The sequence below is a fragment of the Tasmannia lanceolata genome, unplaced genomic scaffold (assembly GCF_043159265.1).
Source record: "Tasmannia lanceolata isolate RefF3 unplaced genomic scaffold, GAP_Taslan_0.1 ptg000029l, whole genome shotgun sequence".
NCBI lineage: Eukaryota > Viridiplantae > Streptophyta > Magnoliopsida > Canellales > Winteraceae > Tasmannia > Tasmannia lanceolata.
The window spans coordinates 7,212,262-7,238,356 of NW_027518706.1; the positions used below are offsets into that span (position 1 = coordinate 7,212,262).

The window sequence follows — 26,095 nt, forward strand, 5'->3', positions numbered from 1 at the left end:
GCCTAGATATACACATAACAAATTCACAGTGTGTAACAAACAACCATGAAGACTATATCCATCTGTCTTTCATGTCATTTCAAAGCTTCACTTATATAGCAAATAACTCTTGATGCAGTCATAAAATGTACCAGAATGCCACTCCATCAAATTAATAATTAAAAAAGGTATCACTCCAAAAATTACAGAACAAGAACAGAAGTATCACTCCTTAAAATTACAGAACAAGAACAAAAGGATCACTCCTTAAAATTACAGAATAAGAAAAAGGTAACACTCCTTAAAATTACAGAACAAGAGCAAAAGGATCACTCCATAAAATTACAGATTTAAAACAAGAGTATGATCCAATGTAGTTATAGCCATGGCCGTCTCTTCTGCTCATACTCTCCTAAACTTCATCCTCTCCTTCTCCGTAATAGTCGGCCATCGGATTTCGAGGCTGGATGGCAGTGAAGATTGACTGGAGGTGGATCTTGAGGCCGTCGTCTCCTTCTTCTTCCCACTTCAACCCTTCCCACCACCCTGTTTCTTCTTTAATCTGTTGCAAGGATGGTGCACTTTGCGGTCCTTCAAACAGTAGCTTCTTCAGATTGGGACATCCTCGTATCGTCATAATTCCCAGTGAATGAAAATCAAGTGGACTTTTGTAGAAATACTCCACGTTTGGTAGCTCGAATAATTTCAAGACTTTCAATTTGGATAGCAGTGCCTTCTCATCCCCCACCACCTCCTCCGCCTCTGAAATTATCTTCTTCACTTGAGTGCAATTTTTAACAGTGAACTCCTCCAAATGAGGGAGGCCTTTCATTTGAACAGAGGATAGGACAGCTTTCAAGCCATGGCAGCCAGCGATGCGAACAAAACGCAGGTTTTGTAGTGTTGCCAACCCCATCCACATATTCTCCATCTTTGCTAGATTTGTTAGGTGCATGCGTTGGAGTTTTGACAGTACAAGGCTATTTTTTGTTAGCGCCATCATCCCCACAAACAACTGTTCCACATTCTCACACTTATATACCCAGAGTTCTTCTAGATTATGCATTCTTTTCAATTCACTAAGCTTGAGTATATGCTTTAGTCTCGGACAATTATCCACACTCACATAGCTTAGGCTGCCAAGAGTTGTGAGTGGAAGGGATTCCTCATTAGACACCACGATCTCTAACTTTTGAAGATCCACAAGTACTAAATGTTGCAAATGTTGCAGTGCATATTCTGAGGCCTCTTTTCCATTGATAAAACATTCTATCTCATTGCAACCACGGATGTGAAGATGTTCCAAATTTTGAAACCCATTCAAATCCAAAATACTCCTTATAAACTCATGGCAATCTAGTAATTGTAGGTATGTGGTTGTGGGGAACAAAAATATCTTAACCCATTGGGGAATTGGTTGGGAACCTGTAATAAATATCTCACGAGGTGAATTTCCAGTGGACACATAGAAGTTGGTTTCATTTGATTCAAGAAAGAGGCGAAAATGAAATCTTTTCAAATTTGCCCAAGATTTGTACAAGAAATCCTGAGAAAAGCGATGAGCATCTTTTATATCGATCCATAAACATGTCAATCGTGACAAAGATGCTACCTCTGTCAATCGAGCATTAGCATTGTTTCTCTCTTCCTCTCCTTCTCCAACCTCCCACCTATTGAAGCTATATTCCATCTTCAATTCCTCCAAGCGAGCCAGCCTCTTTATAACAACATTTTGTGGTACAACTTCAAGACTATCATTGCCCGACAAGTCCAAGTGCCTTAGATTGACCAATTCACCAAATTCAATCGGAACTTCATAGATTCGGTTCCTACCAAGATCTAGGGATTCCAGTTTCTTCAGTACCCCAAGTTGTGACAGACCATGCAATGAAGATAGAGTCAATTGACACTCGCGTAGAGAGAGTTCTCGAAGGTTCGTCAGGTTTGATAGAGAGGGAGGTAGCCTTCCAATACTCGTATATCCTAGGTCCAAAACACGAAGTTCTTTGGCTCCTTCAAAGAAGCTATCAGGTATTTCCCTCAAATTTCCATTTTCTTGCATCATCAATGTTCGTAGCTGGAGGCATTGCATTTTATCTGGAAGTTTCTCTATTTTGTTTCTCATCAGCGAGAGCCTTTTGCATTCTTCTAACTTATCCAATTCTGGCCATTCTTCCAGTCTTAACCCAGACTTCACCAAAAATCTATACTCACCTTCTTTGGATGCAATCCAAATTGCTACATCTCGAACTACGTCATGCATCATAACATGCTCACTATCGTAGCTTTCTAATAACAAACAACAAGCCTTTAGTTTTTCAATCAATGCACGCCCTTTGTTCATTGTATCTTCCAAACTCTCAAATTTCTCCAAAATTCCTTCACCAATCAAATATCTAATCACCCTATCGACGGGAATGCTGCTATCTTCTGGAAATAAACAGAAAAACAAGAAGCATAGCTTCAATTCCTCAGTTTTCAAATGATTGTAACTTATTCTTAGGGACTGATACACCCTATCCTCCATGCCTTCAATATCGACAGGGTCGGATCTTTTCAGTTCTGTCAATGCATTCTCCCATACTGATAGATTATCTTCATCTCTTAGTGCCCCCCCAAGTGTTACAAGTGCCAGTGGTAGACCACGGCATTCTTTAGCAATATTTCTTGCCATGGCCTGCAAGTTTTGATGATCAACAACATCACCTACTTTCTCTTTAAACAATTTCCAAGATTCATCTTCCAACAACACATTTACTTGGATATAAACTTGGCTGCCCATTTGTCTGCATACATCTTTGCTCCGTGAAGTTAAGACGATCTTGCAACCCTTGTGATGATCATCAAAGGGAATTCCTACCCTATCTATATCTAGTGCAGCCCATAAATCATCCAAGATGATGAGCAACGTCTTCACTTTCATCAATCTTGCTCTTAGTTCGTTTGCTCTAATGGATTCAATCTCACTTTTGAGTGTAATGCGACATCTATTTGCAATTTCTTCTTGGACCCTCTTCAAGGTCACATCCTTAGACACAGTCACCATCACAACTTCATCAAAAAGTGTATTCTCTTTTAGTTTATTGTTCACATTTTTCACAAGGGTAGTTTTTCCAACTCCTCCCATACCATATACACCAATCATTCTGACATTTTCATCAGTAAGAGCATCCATGACTTCATCCAATGATGCATTAACTGAAGTTAAACCCTCAACTGATGGAGTAGGTTGAATTTCTACCCTTGAAGGGGGTGGGGCAATTGACACAATCTGAAATATTCCTTTATTATAATGACCAATAATGATTTCTGCATTCTCTTTTGCTTTTTTACTTAATCTATATCGTCGATTCCAATTTGGACAACATCCTTTGAGGCATCTCATATTTTCTCCCAAGTTGCGTTCTATCTCATTTGCAGTAGATTCCATCTCATCTGCTTTTGTGAGCCACAATTGAACTTCCTCAATAACCACATCGCCATTTAAACATCTATCATTTACACGACTTCGTATGTCATTTCTCCTACTTACAAGTTCCTCCCCATGACTTTTTAAGTTCTCTATATTGCTTTTAAAATGGATAAGATATCCTATGTGTTCTTTCAGAGGGTCCCATGAATACTTCCCTATTTCTATTAGAACTGAAATTACTGCATCCATGGCCTTCTCCACACAAAGCAACCACAGCTAACGCTACAAAAAGAACAAAACACAACCAAAACAATAGAAGTGAACCAGTGTACGAGATTAGGGCAAGGAAAACATTGGGATTCAACCAAAGCACTTATTTAGCTCAAACACGGCTTTGTCGCATCTGAAATTAGTCCTCTAACCTTTTACATTGCAAATAAATAACAAGAAACCTAGTTAACTTAGCTTTGTTCTTCCATTTTATGCTAGGTGAATCTGATTTGTTCTCTAGCCTTTTACATTGCAAATAAATAACAAGAAACCTAGTTAACTTAGCTTTATCCTGCCATTTTATACTAGGTGAATCTGTTCTTTGAATGTGATTATTTTACATGATTCATTTTATACTAGGTGAATCTGTTATTTGAATGTGATTATTTTACATGATTTGTTTTTCAATTTAAAGAAAGGGTGTTGGAAGTAATAGTAGGAAAAAATATACTTCAAATTAAGGGCATTCCCCTCAGTGCCTCTCTTTTTACAGATCCAAAAAACAGGGAAAAAAAGATATCAACATTCCATACAGTATTAATTGATATGTGACAGCATAAAATTTTTGCTCCATATGACATTAAATATTAAATTCCTATAAGATTTTAATACTAAACATAAATAGATACAATTGTTGAGAAGAGAGGAGATGAGAATGAGAGAGAAGACATTGTTTTTTCAAAGATAAAATTTTAATGTTCCTTATATCCTACAACATATTTACAAGTGGTATCAGTGCCAGTTTCGGATGAGTTAATGGAAAAAATTTATCATAAAAAAAAAAGGTAAATATTATTTATCAGCACTACTGTATTTTGATGAGGACACTCCTCACTTTATTAAAAGTATGGTATGGCCAACACTATTGGATGATCCAAACCGTCCATTAGATGGGCCATAGCCTAAATGGGTTGTGCCCCAAAAATTATTTCCATAGGTTGATCCTAACCCTCCGATCCAACCTTCTATAGATCGGAGGGTTATGATCAACCTATGGAAATGATTTTTGGGGCACAACCCATTTAAGCTGTGGTCCATCTAATGGACGGTTTGGATCATCCTATGGTGCGGCCATACCTCACTTTTAATAAAGTGAGAGTGCCCTCATCAAAATACAGTAGTGCTGATAACATTTCCCAAAAAAACATAAGAAAAGTAAATTAAGAGTCCATCAGGGGTATAAGGAATTACCCACAACTCCACAAGTGAGGAATGGTTTGCAAAGGCGAGCCTTCTTTTGTAATGCAAGGAGGCAATGCCACTTTTGTATAACGGCCTTATTTTTTATTGATCTGGACCATACCTTTGATCTCTAGTGGCCCAAAAACCATGTCATGTCTCTTATACATAAATATGACATGGGCTATTGGAAATCCAACGTTGGATTTAACCGATGGACGGTCCAGATCAATTGAAGCTGCACCATATTATAAAGTGGTGGGCTCAGTAAAGCTTTGGATTTTGATTGATCCAAACCGTTCATTTGAGTGGCCTTGCTTTGAATCTCCTATCAGTCAAAAGTAATCCCAGAAATATACATTGTCGAAAAAACAAGGATCAAAGCACAAAGGCTTTTGATACCACTTGTTCACACAAATAAAACATAAAGCAAGAAGCAATACCCACAAAGGACAAAAGAGAAGGATGGAGAGAGAACACAATACTAACCCTCACGTTATTCTTCTATGTTCTCACTTCAGTGACTCTACACTCACGTTGGATAACCACTCTCTTATTTATAACGCAGAACCCATAAAGTCCTACTCTAATATGAATTAAAGTGGTACTCTATTTCAACCTCTAGCAGACCACATAATTCTAATGTCTTTTTATAACTCAACCTGAAACTCTTTAACAACCAAAGTCCTACTAGGACTCAACCTCCACTGTGACAGCCCTATTCTACTGAACCACCAATCCTAAACTAACTAGATTCCTAGCTCGGCTAGGGCTTGACTACGATGTGGGCCCGTGCCGTGCCGGTCCGTCCCCTCCGGCAAACATGTAGACGAGTCAGTAATGACTCTCAACATTCCCTAGTAATGATTCTCAACACTCCCCCTCAGCGCTGACTCTCTACCGGTCAAGCCAAGTTCCTTTGCAAACTTTTTCAAGGTCATCGGTTCCGCAATACCGACTTCTCCACTTGATATTTCTGCATATGCCACATCTGTAAACTTTGGATTTGGCTTCCATATTAGCGAGGATCTTCTAGGCTTGGTCACTTCAACGTCAGATTCCTCTAGTTGAGACGGTCTCATCTCTTCAGTTGTTTTTGTCTCATGAACGTCAATTTTCCATTGACTTCGTTGCTTTGGACTTTTAGGACTCTCTTGTCAAGGCACCACCTCCTCTTGAGGTTTTGTCGATTTGACACCATCTCCACTTGGAATATTCGTTTTTAACTTTTCTTGCAGATTAGTCTATAGCTCTGGACTATCTGGAAGAATAACTCGATCAGATGACCACCATAATGAAGCTTCGTGAAACACCATGTTTCTTGAAATGTACACACGCCCAGTTTCTGGGTTCACACATCTCTAGCCCTTTCTTTCAGAGTCGTACCCGGTAAAGACACACCGAAGTGCCTTTTTATCAACCTTGCTGCGCAGATGGTTAGGTACAAACACATAACAAACTGAACCAAAAACTCTGAAATGACTTACAGTGGGTTAGTACCGTACAACTTTGCAAAGGAATAATGTAGACACCCCATTTTGACCGGACCCAAGTTCGCTATGCTTAGGCGAAACCCCATCCAATCATTTCCGCCATGTTTCGCATTTTTCCGTTAAGTGTTGAGAGAGATTATTCATAAGAATCCGAGCAAGGGAGAATTTGGACCCGTTTGGTGGGCCCGCATTGAACATTTGTTTAAATTCGAATCAACCGGGGGGGCCACATTGTGGGGCCTCAGTGGGGCCTCTTGTGGGGCCTCTTATGCAGAGCAATGATGGTAGCTCCACTAAGAAAGACAACATGATGGGCTCTCCACTAAGAGCAATGATGGTAGCTCTCCACTAAGAGCAATGATGGTAGCTCCACTAAGAAAGACAACATGATGGGCTCTCCACTAAGAGCAATGATGGTAGCTCTCCACCAAGAGCAATGATGGTAGCTCTCCACTAAGAAGGACAACATGATGGGCTCTCCACTAACATCTCTCTCTCTCTCTCTATCTCTCTCTATATATATCTTCCTTCCCATCCATATCAGAAAAGAGGAAAAAAAGAAAAAGAAAAAATAGATTCTTCTTCCATTATCTCTTCCAATCACTCCCTCAATCCCTCCCCCTAATATATTCTTCTTCCATTATCTCTTCCAATCACTCCCTCAATCACTCCCTCTAAGCACTGCAAAGAAAGCGAAAGACGGCGGAGCGGATCGGCGGCAGCAGGATTTTTCAGATTTTTTTTGACTCTTGGATTGGGCGGAGATCTTCACCACAGGTAGGTACACCGTTCTCGAAATTTTTCCGAATTTTTCCGAAAATCATGAAAACTCTTCAAAAAACATCTTTTTGATGAAGAAAAATAAATTATATACTAAACAGATTTCAAAATTAATGAAATTTCGTGGAAAAATAATATGGTACTGATACTTTCTACCATGGTACATTATTTTATGCTTTCTTTGAAACTTATCAAATTTTGTGAGAGTTTTTACTGATATCAGATCACCATTAAAATTCTTCAAATTTTTACAGTAGTCTTATATTCCATATGTCTTGTTGCTGTAAAAGTTTCAAATGATTTGGATCTGTTTTCATATGGGATGTAGTGTTAATTCATAATCTGATCTGAAAATTGAAAAATTCGAAATTGGTAGTAAATAGTCTCTAAAATTCATGAAATTTTCACAGCATGCTTTTTTTATTCATATCTTATTTCTGTAGAAATTTCCATGAATTTAGATTTCTATTTCTAGTAGTTTCTGTGTTATTTTTACAATCTGGTCAATTAATTGTTAAATCAAAATTAAATATGAGTTTAATGTAAAAATCTGTAAAAATCTTTCAGTAAGCTACATCTCATCATATCTTGCTGCTGTAGAAGTTTCAACTCACATTGCGGAACGATGATTAGGTAAGTCACTACTTGACATTACACTACTAATCATCGGGGTACTCGAATATTTGAGCTAAACTCAAACTTCTAATACCGAGGCGAGACTAAGTCTCAAGCCAGGCGATAGTTATACAGATCATTGTTGAAAATAAATTTGTTTAATTATCCGAGTAACTCTGACTCCTCTCTTTCAAGGTAGCGAATCACTCCGGATCACGCGGTTCTGCTAAACAGTTCCACGTAAACCCAAATTCATATGTCCTGCTAAACAGTCCCATACAAACCTCTTCGCAGATACACATGACTCCTAACACGTTAGGAAGCTGCACATTGCAGAATGATGATTAGGTAAGTCACTACTTGACATTACAATACTAATCATCTGGGTACTAAGTACCCGAGGCGAGACTAAGTCTCAAGCTTAACGATAGTTATACAGATCATTGCTGAAAATAAATCTGTTTAACTATCCGAGTAATTCTGACTCCTCTCTTTCAAGGTAGCGAATCACTCCGGATCACGCAGTTCTGCTAAACAGTTCCACGTAAACCCAAATCGTATGTCCTGCTAAACAGTCCCATACAAACCTCTTCTCAGATACACATGACTCCTAACATGTTAGGAAGCTGCACATTGCGGAACGATGATTAGGTAAGTCACTACTTGACATTACAATACTAATCATCTGGGTACTAAGTACCCGAGGCGAGACTAAGTCTCAAGCCTAACGATAGTTATACAGATCATTGCTGAAAATAAATCTGTTTAACTATCCGAGTAATTCTGACTCCTCTCTTTCAAGGTAGCGAATCACTCTGGATCACGCGGTTCTGCTAAACAGTTCCACGTAAACCCAAATTCGTATGTCCTGCTAAACAGTCCTATACAAACCTCTTCGCAGATACACATGACTCCTAACACGTTAGGAAGCTGCACATTGCGGAACGAAATGAGTTGAAACTTCTACAGCAGCAAGATATGATGAGATGTAGCTTACTGAAAGTTTTTTACAGATTTTTACATTAAACTCATATTTAATTTTGATTTAACAATTAATTGACCAGATTGTAAAAATAACACAGAAACTACTAGAAATAGAAATCTAAATTCATGAAAATTTCTACAGAAATAAGATATGAATAAAAAAAGCATGCTGTGAGAATTTCATGAATTTTAGAGACTATTTACTACCAATTTCGGATTTTTCAATTTTCAGATCAGATTATGAATTAACACTACATCCCATATGAAAACAGATCCAAATCATTTGAAACTTTTACAGCAACAAGACATATGGAATATAAGACTACTGTAAAAATTTGAAGAATTTTAATGGTGATCTGATATCAGTAAAAACTCTCATAAAATTTGATAAGTTTCAAAGAAAGCATAAAATAATGTACCAAAATTCAAAAATCTTTAAAAATTCATGGTAGAAAGTATCAGTACCATATTATGTTTCCACGAAATTTCATTAATTTTGAAATCTGTTTAGTATATAATTTATTTTTCTTCATCAAAAAGATGTTTTTTGAAGAGTTTTCATCATTTTCGGAAAAATTCGGAAAAATTTCGAAAAAATTTCGAGAACAGTGTACCTACCTGTGGTGAAGATCTCCGCCCAATCCAAGAGTCAAAAAAAATCTGAAAAATCCTGCTGCCGCCGATCCGCTCCGCCGTCTTTCGCTTTCTTTGGAGTGCTTAGAGGGAGTGATTAAGGGAGTGATTGGAAGAGATAATGGAAGAAGAATATATTAGGGGGAGGGATTGAGGGAGTGATTGGAAGAGATAATGGAAGAAGAATCTATTTTTTCTTTTTCTTTTTTTCCTCTTTTCTGATATGGATGGGAAGGAAGATATATATAGGGAGAGATAGAGAGAGAGAGAGAGAGAGAGAGAGATGTTAGTGGAGAGCCCATCATGTTGTCCTTCTTAGTGGAGAGCTACCATCATTGCTCTTAGTGGAGAGCTACCATCATTGCTCTTAGTGGAGAGCCCATCATGTTGTCTTTCTTAGTGGAGCTACCATCATTGCTCTTAGTGGAGAGCTACCATCATTGCTCTTAGTGGAGAGCCCATCATGTTGTCTTTCTTAGTGGAGCTACCATCATTGCTCTGCATAAGAGGCCCCACAAGAGGCCCCACAATGTGCCCCCCCCGGTTGATTCGAATTTAAACAAATGTTCAATGCGAGCCTACCAAACGGGTCCAAATTCTCCCTTGCTCGGATTCTTATGAATAATCTCTCTCAACACTTAACGGAAAAATGCGAAACATGGCGAAAATGATTGGATGAGGTTTCGCCTAAGCATAGCGAACTTGGGTCCGGTCAAAATGGGATGTCTACAGATGCCCCTCTTTGGCAGAGCGTGCTTGTCACGCGAATAGCAAAGCTGAACAGACGACACATTTTGACAAATTAATCATTTCAATTACTCAAAGAGTTTCCATTTTCTTTTTATAACATGCCGATCAGTCTAAGACTTGACCAATTATTATGGTATTCGAATAATTGAGCTAAACTCAAACATCTAATACCTAAGGCGAGACTAAGTCTCAAGCCCAGCGATAGTTATATAGATCATTGCTGAAAATAAATCTGTTTAACTATCAGAGTAACTCTGACTCATCTCTTTCAAGGTAGCGAATCACTCCGGATCACGCGGTTCTGCTAAACAGTTCCATGTAAATCCAAATTCGTATGTCCTGCTAAACAGTCCCATACAAATCTCTTCGCAGATACACATGACTCCTAACACGTTAGGAAGCTGTAGATTGCGGAACGATGATTAGGTAAGTCACTACTTGACATTACACTACTAATCATCGAGGTACTCTAATATTTGAGCTAAACTCAAACTTCTAATACCGAGGCGAGACTAAGTCTCAAGCCAGGCGATAGTTATACAGATCATTGTTGAAAATAAATTTATTTAATTATCCGAGTAACTCTGACTCCTCTCTTCAAGGTAGCGAATCACTCCGGATCACGCGGTTCTGCTAAACAGTTCCACGTAAACCCAAATTCGTATGTCCTGCTAAACAGTCCCATACAAACCTCTTCGCAGATACACATGACTCCTAACACGTTAGGAAGCTGCACATTGCGGAACGATGATTAGGTAAGTCACTACTTGACATTACAATACTAATCATCTGGGTACTAAGTACCTGGGGCGAGACTAAGTCTCAAGCCTAACGATAGTTATACAGATCGTTGCTGAAAATAAATCTGTTTAACTATCCGAGTAATTCTGACTCCTCTCTTTCAAGGTAGCGAATCACTCCGGATCACGCAGTTCTGCTAAACATTTCTATGTAAACCCAAATTCGTAGGTCCTGCTAAACAGTCCCATACAAACCTCTTCGCAGATACACATGGCTCCTAACACGTTAGGAAGCTGCACATAGCGGAACGATGATTAGGTAAGTCACTACTTGACATTACAATACTAATCACCAGGGTACTAAATACCCGGGAGAAGGAAGAAAAGACCAATCCGTGTAACACAGGATCGGAAATATTTTCCCTATTAAAACATTTCAAAAAGACCAAACCGTGTAACACAGGTTCGGTAATTTCCATCTTTATTAAAATCTTTCAAAAAGACCAAACCGTGTAACACAGGTTCGGTAATTTCTATCTCTGTTAAAAACTTTCAAAACGACCAAACTGTGTAACACAGGTTCGGTAATTTCAAACTCTGTTAAAATCTTTCAAAAAGACCAAACCGCGTAACGCAAGTTCGGTAATTTCAAACTCTGTTAAAATCTCGTCGATCAGTCTAAAACTTTCTCGACCACTTATTAGGGTACTCGAATATTCGAGCTAAACTCAAACTTCTAATACCCAAGGTGAGACTAAGTCTCAAGCCCTCCTAACACGTTAGGAAGCTGCACATTGCGGAACGATGATTAGGTAAGTCACTACTTGACATTACAATACTAATCATCTGGGTACTAAGTACCCGAGGCGAGACTAAGTCTCAAGCCTAGCGATAGTTATACAGATCATTACTGAAAATAAATCTGTTTAACTATCCGAGTAACTCTGACTCCTCTCTTTCAAGGTAGCGAATCACTCAAGGTCACGCGGTTCTGCTAAACAGTTCCACATAAACCCAAATTCGTAGGTCCTGCTAAACAGTCCCCTACAAACCTCTTCGCAGATACACATGACTCCTAACACGTTAGGAAGCTGCACATAACGGAACGATGATTAGGTAAGTCACCACTTGACATTACAATATTAATCATCGGGGTACTAAATACCCGGGAGAAGGAAGAAAAGACCAATCCGTGTAACACAGGATCAGAAATTTTCCCCTAATTAAAAATCTTTCAAAATGATCGAAGAAAAGACCAAACCGTGTAACACAGGTTCGGTAATTTTCACATTCTATTAAAAACCTTTAAAAGGAATGAAGAATTTACCATCTTTGATCAATTTCACTAATGGGCCAGTCATCTCTTACCAAGAATAACTAGGAGCGCATGATCTTTGCTGAAAGCAAAACTCAAATAGATTGATGAGATTTTCAGGTGCTGACTCTCTTTAACAGGTGAGAAGCATTTTGATGAGGTTTGAAGGATGCAGGAATAGATTCTATACTCCACTGGGAATTGAAGTTTCTGAAACTGACTCCAAAAGAAATAATTTGATCAAGGAATTCAACTCAAAGAGTATGTTCAAGCTTCTCTGGTTTCTATTTGCTAAGAATAGATATCCCAGTTATCATTGTGTAATATCTTTTATGACGCAAGTCATAAAAGATGCCCCTAGTATGATGTGCTTCCATGACAAAGTCTTAAGAAGGCAGAACCAAGGTAAGTAGAAAAAATTTGAGTTTGCATGAGTTCTTTCTTTGGTATAGTGGTAAAACCATCTCCACAAAGGCTGAATGTAAGAATTCTTCATTTTGCTCAGTGCTTGAGGCTTTGATGTTTCAGGCAGGTCTGAATAACAAATCTCTTGCCCTTCTTTGATTCTTAAACCAGGATCTACTTTGAATTTTCTTTTCACTTTGGAAGGTATACACCCATTCTCTCCAGTGCCAAACACTTTTGATTCTAAAAGAAAACAATGATAAACAAGGAACAGACTCCTGAAGACTCTTTCAAAAAAGACTTACAATATTCAAATGATTTGACTAAATTTTGATTCACTCTTAAATCAAATGTATCATTTTTTAATGGTAAGGTCAGCCACTCTCAGAGTAGTCTCAAAAACTATGTCAAGATGGCCTAATTTCCTCCATCGGGATCTCCGTCATGGTTATTACCCCCTTCGGATTGCTCAGTTTCAATGCCCCTAGTTTAAAAAGGTGTCAAAGTAAGCCTCGCTGGCACTATTCGGATTTCAAGATCCTGCCTTGTAGAGGTTGCTTCTCGGTCTCCTTGATTTCTCTTTTCGGAAGAAGTCAAAATTAATGTCTTCCAAGTTTTCAGTCTAAAAGACCACTTGTTTCAACTTTTGCTCTTCAAGTTTTCAGTCTAAAAGACTACTTATCTCAACTTTTGCTTGCACCCAAACTTGGGAATTCTACGTAACTGAGGAACTCCTTCTGCTTCTATTCAACTCAACTTTTCATGAGAAGTATTTGCCTCTGACTAGATTGTCTCTTCAACTTTTCTATCCAGCAGACCACTACCCTTATTTTCTGATAAGTCAATCCCTTTGCTTGTTGACTTAGCAAGAAAAACAACTTTCACCTTTCTCTAAGTCGCCCTTTCGAGTTTTCAACCTAGCGGGTCTTCAGACTCTCATTCTTTTCTTTCTGTTTTTCTTTTCATTCGCCTCGAACCTTTGCTTGTTTCACCAGAAGGGCTTTCTAGGTGGGCTTTGGTTCAAAAGGGTTGAATACCTAAGGTTCTAAGGATTTGGACCGAATCTGGTCTAGCCAGACTACCTACGTACCCCAAAGATGGAGGATCAGATCCGCGTAGTTCGCTTTGGGGTTTTTCAAAGAATGGTTTAGCATTTAGCTTCAAAATTTGAAAGAGATTTTATTCCAAGGTTTGACCGAACTTGAATTAATCAAGTTGCCTACGTACCCCTGAAGAAATGGGGATCAGGTCCGACGTAGTTCGGGTGCATAAATGCCCCGGGTTTATAATGTGTTTGAAAAGAAATTGTTTAATTTTGCTTTTGGCCCAAAGGGTTTATAGAAGGATTTTTAAAAGTTGGGATTTTGGCTATAAAAGCTCAAACGATTAAGGATGGCCTCCTGATGTATTTGATGTACAAGCTTTTTTGCTTAAGGTTCAAAGCCTTTGAATTTTTTTTTTTTTGAGGAGTCTGGCGGTTTTCTGGCAAAACTTCAACCACTGTGCTCCACTCCCATCTCAAAGATCTTGAATTTATGCTCAAGATTCCACAACTCTGTCTGAAAATCTTCTCTCAATATCTCATCAGCTCCACAGGATGCCTGACGCTTATCTCTTTAAAATTTTATTCCTCAACTGGATGTCTAAAGCAGATGAAGTCTTGCTTTGATCAACGACAGGGCATTCCCCTGGTTTATCCTTATAGGATCAAGCAAAACTACCTCAAACCCCTCTAAACAGGTTTATCAATTCTTTGCGCTCCTTAGGAGATAAAGTTTTCCAATCCATCCATCCCGAGTTTCGGATTTCGATACCTCTATCAATGGCTTCGATTTCTTCTTTAAGTGGCTATGATCGACGCTCTTCCTCTCGTTTGACCATCTTTCAGATCTTGAAGTGAATTTCGTCTGCATTCTCATCCGAGAAGGGGGTCTTTAGTTGTTTAAACATTAGATCTAAGAGTGAATCATAGAATATCAAAGATACGAAATCAACAATTTTATTGAATTGAAGACTGTAAGTACATTGATGATTTTTGACACACCTCAATGGGCTCTTCATCAGTTCTGATAGAAAACAGAATACTGACTCCATATAAGAAAGATTGACAGACATGACTTCTTTTTTTCTTTTTTTTTAACATCTACATAACTGAACTTTTTCAACTTAGAAAGAAGAAAGTTGATGTACGCTCAATGAAAGACAAATCTAAAAACACAGGACACTTCTTCCAAGGTAGTGAACTGGTACTGAAAGCTTATAGGTGATACACCTTTCCTCATGATAATGATAACTATAAAGTTCAATCCGGGAGTAGAAATCCCAGAAAAGGCAACTCCACAAGGTCTAGGTTAAATGGGGCAACAAAAGGCTTATGTTGACAATGTGGGTAAAACAATAGACTGCCTGGATCAAGTATGATTAGAAATAGTCAGTCTTTAGAAAAAATGGTCTTTCGCTAAACATAGACTCTTGACTTGGAAGCACACACTAGATCAATAGTCATGGGATAAAGATTCTGAACAAATAGAGATATGAGTAATCTTGAAACACACCACAGGGTATTTTATTCTGAAAATCAAAGAGATACTGTCTATGAAGGTTAAAGCAAAATAGACAGTGATATTATGACCTACATCAACAGGGTTTCAATGAATTCTCAATCCACACCTTGAAGTCTCATTTGAGTATAACTGCTCTTCTTTTTGGGAATGAAAGAGTCAGGAACGATAAACATCCCTAATCAAAATAAATTTCGATCTCAGCAATGATCAAGCACTCAAAGAATACAGGTAAGATCAAACTTTCCCATTAATGATTTCGATATGATCCAAGGGTAAAAGATATATGATAGGTAAACATGGATCAATGAAAAATCAATGGCTCAGATAATAGACCATTGCCATAAGAATGACAAAAGTAGGGTCAAAGACCAGATCTAAAATCTGAATGATGGATATCAACAACTGTACAATCAATATGAGATGAGATAGCATAAGATTGCTTTCAACGGATGGATCATGAATGACTAATCCTATGAGATCTTTGGAAATGAATATGATTTACATCCTAACCCCAAAGGAAAAGTTTTTTAATCTTCGCACATTTTATCAGTGTTACCTGAAGGCATCAACCCTAACCCTAATCTAGCGGAGTGGAGAGAGGATCTCGACTCATGACTTTGTTTGTGTACCTAGGACCGATCGTAGCCATTGGAAGATGGACTACGGCCTAATCTAGACACAAATGGGCCTAATCTAGACACAAATGGGTAGGATATCCTAAACTAGGCTCACACACACAATTGGGTAAGATATCCTAAACTAGGCTCACACACGTGATGCACATGTGTTCGTATACTACATGCATGTGTGGGTTAATCTAGGGGTAAGGCCAAGAGTTCCCTTAGCGCGAATCCATGTTCGATATACTGTACCAGTGTCCGGCGTATCAGTACGTGAACAAGAGATTCGTTTACGTACCATAAAGGTACTAGGCTAAGGGTGGAATGCTTCTCTAGCACAGAGGCACCAGGTGATGAAATCCCAGTCAACCATGCTAGATAACACTCCGGGTTCCTAAAATGGGACGTGTGTGCATGTGAGATGCAAGGGTTTAGATGCAAGTGATATAAGTGTGTGCAATAAGTTCGCGCAATCTATGATGCCTTCAGGTTTTGTTAGATTAAGTTTGAGTAAATGTGATGAGAAAATAAAGCATACAAACTAATCTAACAAGCATAAAAGAGATAGAGTTTTCATGAGCCAGTTAAAATAGATTCAAATGAGTTATCCTTTGGAATTGTAATGAAGTTAGGTGGTCCCCAGCAGAGTCGCCAGACTGTGGGACCCGATCCCGCGGGAGGGGTGGGGCGCGAGCCGCCACGCCCTCCCTTGGTCTCTCGTACCCACGCGATTGGCGTGTGCTCTTTTAGTGTTGATTTTAATTCGTCTTTTATGTGAACTTGGGATCACTAAGGCAATCCGAATTCCACACAAAAGAGACTGACAGAGTCGCCACCTAGATGTGGGATCTAGGACCCATAATTAACCAGAAATCTAGACTCGCTACCTGGTTACAAGAATGGAAGGTATGGGGAGTTATCCACCACATGCACCATTCCTGCCCGATAATCGGTCTTCAATTTTAAAAGTTAACTCTTTTAAATTCATTTTAAATGGCTCATTCAACTCCTTGTTAATGTGCTATCTATGTGACATGCACCCTATGATCTAATTTCAATGTGAATCCTAAATGTGTATCTTGATTTCTTGATTGGTTTGGATTCAATCTAAGTGAAAGTTCTCCTAAAATTCTAATTTCATAGAAAATCCTAAGTAATTTACAATAAAATTAATATACAAAACCCCACAATTTGTTGTGGAGCTGACTCGCGGTTGGTATGCCATCAGACATCCAAGCTGCCTACGTACTCAAGCCTCACTGGGATCAGAGTCGACGTAGTTCGGTGCACCTAAGCTAAGCTACTTATACCTAACTCAACTAGGACACCGACTTAGACGGATTTGACTGTTTCAACAGTTTTAAAAATAATTATTTAATTCAAGTTGAGGATTTTATTATCTTAGGATTTCATCAAAGATGCTATATGATTCTTATCTAAATGCAAGTTGTTCCTTAGACTAATGCATGTTAGCCTACATCCTAGTTTACTAGGCTTGTCCTAGGGAAAGAGTAAGTGACTAGTATAACTAGACCTATGGTACGGTTGCTATCCATAGCAAACGTCCATGATGAGGCTGGACTCCTAACTCTAAGACTCCCTAGAACCTAAGACACAAACTGACACCAATGTTCCTAAATTGGGCTCTAATGGTTCTGAGAAACACAAGATGAATCGATTTCAGTTCTCGAAGTTAATGAATTTCAGATTTCAAGGATTTTCAATTTCTGGACATTCAAGGATTACCAATGGTTCTAGGGTTCACCAATTTCGACCCAGAATGGCATCCAAGGGAGGGAATCGTGCGCTCTTTCCTTGTGCAATTTAATACTTAGGTTATAGCATCTTATTGCCTGGCAGATCTCAGGATTTCCGTGGACAGTAACCTCGGAGCCAACAACATACTATAGCTTAAATATTCAAATTGTCAAAGATCGGTTGCAATTGGGATACGATTATGGATGCACTGGCCATTTTTCCAGGAAAATCTAAAGATCCTAAAATTTCTGTTTCAATGGGTTAAAGAATTAATATGTGACAGAATTTAAGGTCCTTTAGAGATTTTAAGATGATTTTCAATTAATTTCAATTTTTTAATGGATTTTACCAATTTTTAACCATATGAGTGATTTTACAAGTGAAACTGTTACAAACGAATTCGAAATGAGTTGAAACTTCTACAACAGCAAGATATGATGAGATGTAGCTTACTGGAAGATTTTTACAGATTTTTACATTAAACTCATATTTAATTTTGATTTAACAATTAATTGACCAGATTGTAAAAATAACACAGAAAATACTAGAAATAGAAATCTAAATTCATGGAAATTTCTACAGAAATAAGATATGAATAAAAAAAGCATGCTGTGAGAATTTCATGAATTTTAGAGACTATTTACTACCAATTTCGGATTTTTCAATTTTCAGATCAGATTATGAATTAACACTACATCCCATATGAAAACAGATCCAAATCATTTGAAACTTTTACAGCAACAAGACATATGGAATATAAGACTACTGTAAAAATTTGAAGAATTTTAATGGTGATCTGATATCAGTAAAAACTCTCACAAAATTTGATAAGTTTCAAAGAAAGCATAAAATAATATACCAAACAAAATCCAAAAATCTTAAAAAATTCATGGTAGAAAGTATCAGTACCATATTATTTTTCTACGAAATTTCATTAATTTTGAAATCTGTTTAGTATATAATTTATTTTTCTTCATCAAAAAGATGTTTTTTGAAGAGTTTTCACGATTTTCGGAAAAATTTCGGAAAAATTTCGAGAACAGTGTTCCTACTTGTGGTGAAGATCTCCGCCCAATCCAAGAGTCAAAAAAAATCTGAAAAATCCTGCTGCCGCCGATCCGCTCCGCCGTCTTTCGCTTTCTTTGGAGTGCTTAGAGGGAGTGATTGAGGGAGTGATTGGAAGAGATAATGGAAGAAGAATATATTAGGGGGAGGGATTGAGGGAGTGATTGGAAGAGATAATGGAAGAAGAATCTATTTTTTTTTTATTTCCTCTTTTCTGATATGGATGGGAAGGAAGATATATATAGGGAGAGATAGAGAGAGAGAGAGATGTTAGTGGAGAGCCCATCATGTTGTCCTTCTTAGTGGAGAGCTACCATCATTGCTCTTAGTGGAGAGCTACCATCATTGCTCTTAGTGGAGAGCCCATCATGTTGTCTTTCTTAGTGGAGCTACCATCATTGCTCTTAGTGGAGAGCTACCATCATTGCTCTTAGTGGAGAGCCCATCATGTTGTCTTTCTTAGTGGAGCTACCATCATTGCTCTGCATAAGAAGCCCCACAAGAGGCCCCACTGAGGCCCCACAATGTGGGCCCCCGGTTGATTCGAATTTAAACAAATGTTCAATGCGGGCCCACCAAACGGGTCCAAATTCTCCCTTGCTCGGATTCTTATGAATAATCTCTCTCAACACTTAACGGAAAAATGCGAAACATGGCGGAAATGATTGGATGAGGTTTCGCCTAAGCATAGCGAACTTGGGTCCGGTCAAAATGGGGTGTCTGGTGAGATAAACCCAAGCTTCGGCTGTGGAAGACGATTCGTCATATAAGCGACAGTTCTCATACATTCGGCCCAAAATCGAGACGGTACATTCTTCGCATACATCATACTCCGTGAAACTTCTGCCAAGTGCCAATTCTTTCTTTCGGCCACCCCATTCTGTTGAGGTGTATCAGGACACTTGAGCTGCCTACGAATCCCATGCTTATGTAAGTAAGTTGAGAATTTGTTCGATGTGCACTCGTCACTGTTATTGGTTCTCAGACACTTGATCTTGCAACCAAGATCACTCTCCACCTGTTCTTGGAGCTCTTTGAACTTTTCAAAAACTTCTAGTTTTTCTTTGAGAAAATAAATCCACACAAAACGTGAGAAATCATCAATGAATGTAATCAAATAATTCATACATCCAATGGATGGTATTCTCACTTTCCAAAAACATCTGAGTGCACTAACTCGAGCGGCTTCTTCACTTGAAACATTGAATTGGTATATGAAAGTCGATGTGCCTTTCCATATTGACACCCGGCACATACCGTATCATGTCGAACCTCTAGATTAGGAAGTCCCTTCACCAATTGCTTTTTCATTATAACCTTCAGCTATGAGTATCCAACACACGCCAATCTCGCATGCCATAAATTTGCAGTCTCATTTTTTCGGGTTCTCTGAACATACGCTTCCTGAGCCAACATCACGTAGACTGAGTCTACTCTTTTTCCCTCCATAAGAAGAGTACCCGAAACACGTAATTTCTTGAAGATCTTCACAACGTCGGGGCCAAAAATAACATAATTTCCTGCTCTCATTAACTGAGATACAGACATTAAGTTTCTCTTCATGTATGGAATGTGGTAGACATTCTATGCTCTCCACTAGATTGGAAAACATTATCTATGTGGGTAATAGGCAATTTCGCATCATTCGCTGTTACCACCATCTGATTGCCTTTGTATCCAGTCTTTGTCACAAACTTATGCTCATCACCGGTCATGTGATTCGAATAATCCGAATCGACTATCCAATCTCTGAAATAGTCTATTCGGTCACCTTTGCTTTTGTTTGCCGAACTAGCGACATCCACTACCTCTACAGTCGTCAGAGCAGCTTGACACAGGGACAGGGCCAAGGGGGGTCGAGGGGGGGGGGGGCAATTGCCCCCATTGAAATTCAGTTTTGTTTTCGTATGTATAGAGGTTTAAGCGTTGTTTTCGTAAAGTTGCCCACTTGCTCCCCTTCCCACCCACCCAAAATGAGAATCTGGATTTTTTCCCTATATTAAGGAAGCAGATTGCTATCCTGCGGATAGGCTATTTGTTTGGTTTCACTCTCTGTTCCCTAGTCGGTTACCATATCATGATTGGAATCTCACCTTAGATATATGAGATTATATATGGTGTAAGCAGGTGTTTGAAAAATAGTACCATAGGGGAGCCACGTGATGATCCAAACCGTTCAATTGATTAAGGCAATAACACCTTACTCACAAGATTTTATATGGTGTAAGCCCCTATTTGTAAATTTGTAATGTACGGGACTGTCCATTTAATGGACCATAACGTAAATAGGTTGTGCCCAAAAAATAGACGTTTGGATCATCCTATGGTGGCACATAAAGTATTTTTTGAAAAAAATACTGGACTATTTATGTTGTGGCCCAATAAATGAATGGTTTGGATCATCCTGTGAAGTTGGCCCCATAGTATTTTGTAAAAGATACTCAAACTTTACACACGCACAATATTAATAGGGATTTGCTAAGCTCCATTGCAACAGGCTTTTCGCGGCTGGTCTGTTGCACGTCAGACCAGCCACCTCGTGAATGGTGACAAAAGCTGTTCTCTTCATTAACGAAGTGGCTAGTCTGATGTGCGACAGACCAACCGTGAAAACCCTTTTGCGATGGACGCTAGAAATTCCCATATAGAAAATATCAGAAATTATTGGGATTTCTAATGTAGAAAGTGATTTTTCTTGTGTGTGCGCGCGCGTTTGTGTGGAGGGAGGGAGGGGGAAGCATGCTATAATGACTATTCTCTGCCCCACCCTAGAGCAAATTCCTGGCTTGACATGAATCATCATGTTATAATTTGATAAAATAGAAAAGAACTCCACTCTTTATCGCTATCTTCCCTTTGTGGACCTTTCGATGTTGCCACGTTACCTACCTCGTTCTTCTTCTTTGGTGCATAACAATTTCTGGCAAAGTGGCCCGTCTTACCACAATTGTAAAACGTCCATCTTTGCCCCTTGTTCCGAGTTTGTTTATCAGAACTACGGCCGTTTGAAGCCCCCCCTTGATCAGAACTTTCTTCACTTTGATTTGATCTGGCCTTTGGCTTACCTTTCTGATTTTAAAATTTTTGGAACTTTCTTCCTCGCCTAGCGAAGAGAACCTCCTCGTTCTCCTTTATCGTAGCTCCAGCCATCTGCTTGGCTAGACTTCCTTAGTTTGCCAAGAGACTCCAATTCTACTAGCGTTGGTTGAGTTGGCCACCATTGGATTGCTGTGATAAAACCACTATACTAGGATTTCAATCATCGAATAATAATCCTCCGCATGCGTATCTCTGAAATTCTGGACTCTTCGTCGAGTTGCGATATTTCATGACAGATCTTCTTCACCTTCATGAAATATTCGGGAATCATTATATTTCCTTGAGATACAGAGCCTATCTCGTTCTCAAGCATTTGGAGTCTAGCGTCATTTGTCTTTGAAAACAAAGTGGCAAAGACATCCCATGCTTCATTCGGCGTCTTGGTATCTCGAATATAATCGAGAAAATTCCTATGGATGGTTGCCTTCAACACAAACATAGCTTTGCCGGCTTTGATCTTCCACTTTCTCAAAGTGTCTGATGTTTCGGTACCTCCAATGGGAGAAGTGGTTTCTATACGGTTCACTATTTCTCATAAATCTTGCCCTTGGAGATAAGACTCTATGCAAGATTTCCAATATGAATAATTCGTATTATTCAACTTCTAAATTCCGTTGACGGAATTAGTAAATCCATCTCTTTGATCAAAGCTTTCGATGAGCAACAAACTTGAAGTCGGATCCTAGATCTACAACTTCTACGTTAGATGACTCAGATCCCTGAGCGCAGACGTATCAGATCTCATCCCTGGAGTCTTGATCTTCCTTCGATCGCTTACCCTCATCAGTCCCTGACCGGTGTTGTAGTCTTCTTCCTTTGGCTTTGGTACACTAGTCCCAGACTAGTAGCTTCTTCAACGATCGTTCACTGTCCCTGACAGATGAACCGAACACCCATACACCGATCCGAGACCTCTGGCTGTGATACCACTTGTAGAAAACAAGGATCAAAGCACAAAGGCTTTTGATACTACTTGTTCACACAAATAACAAATAAAGCAAGAAGCAATACCCACAAAGGACAAAAGAGATAGATGGAGAGAGAGGATTTTCTCTTAATATTCTATTCAAGAAAGTAAAACAATGCACAACTAACACTCACGTTATTCTTCTTTGTTCTCACGTCAGTGACTCTAAACTCACGTTGAATAACGTCTCTCTTATTTATAACCCAGAACCCTTAAAGTCCTACTCTAATATGAATTAAAGTCCTACTCTATTTCAACCTCGAACAGACCACATAATTCTAATGTCCTTTTACGACTCAACCTGAAACTCTTCAACGACCAAAGTCCTACCAGGACTCAACCTCCACTGTGACAGCCCGATTCTACCGAACCACCAATCCTAAACTAACTAGATTCCTAGCTCAGCTAGGACTTGACTACGATGTGGGCCCGTGCCGTGCCTGCCCGCCCCCTCCGGCAAACATGTAGACGAGTGATGACTCTCAACATCGTTGGGTGTTGAGATCAAATGATTGACAAGATTTTGGGGCTATAGGAGATCCAAATCAAAGCCTATCAACTGTTCGGTCCAGATCAATCAATCAATGGATAGACCCATTGTGGTATAGTTGAGGATCAATTTTGAGTCCAAAACGATTATTGGACTCAAAATTAAAGGCATTTTTCAGTCCAAAAATCACTTTTGATCGAGGTGAGGTGAAAAACAAGAGAATGAGTATTGCCGAAAGTGGCTAAATCAATTTGAAAAATCAATAATTTTAATCCCTGTTTGAATTTTCAGAACACTTTATATATATATATATATATATATATATATATATATATATATATATATGAGAAAAGTGTTTCTAGTCCGGCCGACTAGAGATCATTCTCTAGTCCGCCACCCAAAAACACATGGGTCCTACATATTTTGTGGTGATCTAAAGCATTCATTTGATAGGCCTCATCATAGATAGGATGTCCACAAAAATTCAGCTTCATAGGATCTTCTTAACCCTTCGATTTGTAGAGTTAAAAAATGGACAGATTTGTGGCGGTTTATAGCCGTCCATTTTAAGCTTCATAAATCATAGGGTTGGGATGATCCTATGAAGCTAATTTCTTGTGGACACCGTCTCTATGTCAGGGCCCATCAAATGAATGCTTTGCATCACCCAAATATGTGGGACCCATGTGTTTTTGGGTGGCGGACTAGAGAATGATCTCTAGTCGGCCGGACTAGAAACACTTTCCTCTATATATATATATATATATATATATATATATATATATATATATATATATATAGGGGAAACGAAGGGTTAGGACAATCCTAACCCTTTGAAAAATCAGCTCTATAGGATCATACTAACCCTTCGATTTTTGGAGGTTAAAAATGGATAGATTTGTAGAGGTTTATATCCATCCACTTTAACCTCCACAAATCGAAGGGTTAGGACAATCCTATGGAGCAGATTTTTTGTGCACACTCTATCTATCTTTGGACTATCCAAATGAATGCTTTGGATCATCCAAACAATACGGGCCCATATGTTTTTTTAGCTCTTGCTCAGATAACTTATCTGAGGTATCGTGCAGAAAACGATTCCCCATATATATTCATTTTTACGTTCTCAGCTATGAAAAAACACAAGCTCTGAAGAAAATGTTGCCGAATGTCACCTAACTTACCATATGAGATTTTATATGATGTGTTTGGGTGAAGTCCAATATTTTCAAATAGTGTTGTAGGCCCACTTCATAGGATGATCCAAACCTTTCATTTGTTGGGCCACAATGTAATAGACCGTATTGTACCCGCATAAATCATTTTTTTATGGGTAAACTGGAGTTAGGTGGATCCCTACCAGTATATTGAATAAAGAAAGATGATACAATACCAAGAACAAGACCACTGCCTAATCCTTAGAAAAATGTCTAAGGACCGGCATAAATCATCTCCATAACTTACTAATCTTGACATCGTGGCCCAACAAATGAATGGTTTGGATCACAGTTTGAAGTGGGGCCCACTGTATTATTGGAAAAATATTGGACCACAGGCGCACACACCATACAAAATCTCCATAACTTAACTATCTAATCTTTACAAGAGTACAGAAAGAATAGAGAAAGGATCTTACCTTATAACCAAAACGAAATCTCCAATCAAGTTGATGCAAAACCGAAGCAGAGAGCAGGGCCGCTGTTATTATCCAAAAGGTTAGCGAAGACACAAAACTCTGCATAGCTTAGAATATAAAGGGTTTTCTTAGGGTGAGAAAGGAAATATTTAATACAATGCTTTTCTTTTGCTAAGCTGTAAAGGAAGCAAATTATTCTCCACGGAAATATTTAATACAATGCTTTTCTTTTGCTAAGCTGTAAAGGAAGCAAATTATTCTCCACTGAGGCTAGCTTTTGCTTTTGTTTTTTGTCGTTCTCTATTTTCTATCTTCTTGAAGCACTCAGAGCAAAGAAAATTTAGAACATAAGGCTTCTTTCTTTGTTTTTTAATAATAAAGTAAACACTGTTTTTCAGTTGTTAGGCTGTAAAGCAATGCAAATTATTTAGCTTTGCTTTTTTTTTTTTAGCCATGTTTGGCAACCATGAAAGTCTTTTCCATGAAATATTGGTTTATCAAGGAGCGTGGGTGAGGGACAAGGAGCGTGGGAGAGGAAGAGAACTGAGAGGGCATGAGTGATGAGGAGAGGGCATGGTTGGGCTTAGCTTTATTCTATCTATTGTTTTTCAGATCTTTCATTTTCAGCATATTTGATTAAAGTTAAGGTTTCTACTAATAAACAGGGGGCATTCCGAAACAGACGAAGAACTTATCATCTCTCTCTCTCACAGGTGTGGCTCTTTGGCTTAAAGTCATGGGTTTGCTCCCATTGACGCAAGTTCAAATCCCTTTTGGGCTTACCTGATGTGCGTGGTTTACTGGTGATTGTGTGCATCGGTAGGGAATAGTCCCGCCCTAAAAATTGGGGTGAGGATACCCTATGTCATCACAAAAAAAAAAAGGATTAGGAATTGCCTATATCCAATCCTTTGCTTATGATGTCAAATGAGGCACAATCAAGGGTAAAGCACTCTTAGGATGTTCACAGAAGTTTAGAGTGTGAATAGTTTAGTTTACAAGGCTTGGGGACCTTTAATAGGCTTAGAAACTAAAACTTGCCGTTTAGGGAGGCCATTTTGGTAAATTTTGTGAAGTCCCCAAGAACTGGCCATTATAGCCTTAACGGCTAGTTTTTTACACAATCCGGTCGACCGGGCCATCCCGGTTGTCCGGTCCAGTGTTGGACCATTTTTTATTTCAACAATGTTTAAGTCTCAGTCGATCCGGGGTGGGGCGGTCGACTGCCCTGCCAATTTTGGACATTTAGTTCTATATGAAATCTATCATTTGGGTGATTGGTGCACTACTTGTCCCTTGTAATTTATCATGTTTTGGGAACCTAATTAATGCCTAATTATG

At 38.8% G+C, this 26,095-nt stretch overlaps 1 protein-coding gene across 1 annotated transcript; it reads right to left on the minus strand.

Moving 5' to 3' along the window:
* Nucleotides 1-128: 128 nt before the first annotated feature.
* LOC143859291 (disease resistance protein At4g27190-like) lies at nucleotides 129-24,857 on the minus strand. The gene is made up of 2 exons (XM_077370004.1): nucleotides 24,755-24,857; nucleotides 129-3,673 (listed from the first exon to the last, which is right to left on the minus strand). Exon 2 carries the CDS (start codon nucleotides 3,638-3,640, stop codon nucleotides 392-394), a length of 3,249 nt encoding a protein of 1,082 aa, XP_077226119.1. The 5' UTR covers nucleotides 3,641-3,673; nucleotides 24,755-24,857; the 3' UTR covers nucleotides 129-391.
* Between the last annotated feature and the right edge of the window lie 1,238 nt (nucleotides 24,858-26,095).